The following is a 2,137-nucleotide window of genomic DNA, read 5'->3' as shown; positions in this document are numbered from 1 at the left end:
CAGCAGGTAATGTAGAGGTAGTTGTAGTAAGGTAGCTACCGAGCACCTAGAGAAATCGAATTTGATACCAAAGTGGTCAAAGGCATGGTAACACGCATTGACGATGGAGGTGGGATGATTGAGAGGATGAGTGTGCCATTCAGGAACGAAAAAGGACATTTCAGGAGGCATAGGACTTGGGGTGATGAGATTCATATGGTATTTGAAATGAGGTCGAACAAGTGGTGGAGAATTGTTCGGGCGAAACAAATGGTGAAGATGTCTTATCTGCAGTACCAAATGCTGTGCTGTTGGTTGTAATAGACCAATCCCGCCGAGAGAAAGAGGTAGACTCAATTGTGAATATGATACGAGAGGTCGCTTGTTTTGCCAAACATAATCATAAATGATACTCCTGAGTTTTTTCAGAAAGGCTTGTGTTGGGTGTAATAACCTTAATGCATACCATATCTTGGTCATAATCAAGGTATTGGTGACTGTTGCCCGGCCTCGCAGAGATAAATGTCTGGAAGAATATAACTTAACCTGTTTGTCATGTTTTGACATGTCAATAAGATAACAGTCTTATCAATCTAAGCTAAATCTTTACAAATGAGTTTGAATAAGAATAGATCCTGATAATTACCAACTGCCCTGAACAGCCAAGTTTCACTTTCATCTCAACAGTTGATTATTTACATCAGTTTATAAAATTTTTCTTATACATGTCAAATCATATCGGTCGTAACTATCTCTTGTCATTTAATCTCAGGTCTTGCTCAAACTAATATAAATAGCCTTGGAATCTTTCTTTAATAAAAGTAATTCGACTTTAGAACTATTGTTCGGTCTCGTTAATTCTTCTTTGTCTATTTTAAATACTTAAAACACTTCACTGTTCCTAGAATAATATATATGCTTTAATCATCTTATTGGTTTATTGAGCGGAACGTTAAAATAATACAAATAAAAGATAAGATTTTTTATAATAGTTGTTCCTCACATGGTTCTTTCTGACGACAATAATCCCACTCAGAAAAGTGGCTTAGCAGAGTCACCTCCTTTCAATACTTCAACAACATTAGGGTCCAAAACATATTCATCACAACGATCTTGGGCACGGGTAGTGACCAAAAACCGTAAATCCCTTCTACATTCATCCAGTTCTCTTTCAACAGCACATATCGCTGGTCCAGCATCGATCGATAATGACATGCCAACTGTCTTTAAATCCAGTATTTGGCGTCCGGGACATGGGCCTGGAAGTGTATTTCTTGATATGACTGGACGCAAAGAAACCAAGATTGAGTTCTTGAGATTGATCGCTCAGCAATACCTCTCTAGAGTAGGTGTCCTCACTCAGCAAGTTAGATCCCTCAAATTTGCTGAGATTAATTTTGATCCTGCTGATGAAGCTTTCAATGAATGTCTAACCAACGGTGTTAAGTTTGCGGATAACTCGATTGTTACACCATGTCGAGCGATGGATAATCATATGCAAGTTGTCCGTCTTCGTTTATCCAATTTACCTTTTTTGGGCGAGAAGGCCTTATTGGAAGGTCTGCAAAAGAGTTTAAGAAAATATGGAGATATTCTGGATGTAGGCATCCTGTTAGAGCCCACTACTGGCACTTACATGTGCACAGGTTACGCCGTCCTCAATGTGTCTTCTAAGGATACGCAATTCGAAACTTTAACCCATTTAATCCCGTGGGACGAACAGCGGGAATGTGGTTTTTATGCTGTATGGAATCAGATGCCGGTATACTGCCGTTATTGTCATGAGGAAGGACATATAGTGGCCGATTGTCCAAAGCGTAGAATTAGACACACCTGTTGGACCTGTGGTGCTGTGGGACATCTTGCTGCTGAATGTTCCCGCGATAAACCCTCCAAAAAAGCCCGTAAGCAACCTGCATGATGTATCCATCATTCATAACTCGATATGAAAACAGTATTAATAAGCTACATGTAAAATATATCCAATAGACAAGCTACAGGTTAATTCGGATAATCTTCAATAAGGATAAGATGCTACGTAATTGCACGGTTTGTGGTATTTACACATGTAATAAAGTAATAATATAAGTTACTACGAACAATGGTCCTCCGAATTAGGAATATAGGACATTGTATTACGCCACTTCAAATAAAATCC

The 2,137-nt window shown here is 38.8% G+C and overlaps 1 protein-coding gene across 1 annotated transcript; it reads left to right on the top strand.

Annotated features, from left to right (window-relative positions):
* Window positions 1–1,258: 1,258 nt before the first annotated feature.
* Window positions 1,259–1,900, top strand: RO3G_09500 (uncharacterized protein; the record flags this gene model as incomplete). The annotated part of the gene is made up of 1 exon (XM_067664085.1): window positions 1,259–1,900. One exon carries the CDS (start codon window positions 1,259–1,261, stop codon window positions 1,898–1,900), a length of 642 nt encoding a protein of 213 aa, XP_067520186.1.
* Between the last annotated feature and the right edge of the window lie 237 nt (window positions 1,901–2,137).

The sequence above is a fragment of the Rhizopus delemar genome, genomic scaffold (genome assembly GCF_000149305.1).
Source record: "Rhizopus delemar RA 99-880 supercont3.7 genomic scaffold, whole genome shotgun sequence".
NCBI lineage: Eukaryota > Fungi > Mucoromycota > Mucoromycetes > Mucorales > Rhizopodaceae > Rhizopus > Rhizopus delemar.
This window is presented reverse-complemented; position numbering and strand designations above follow the sequence as displayed.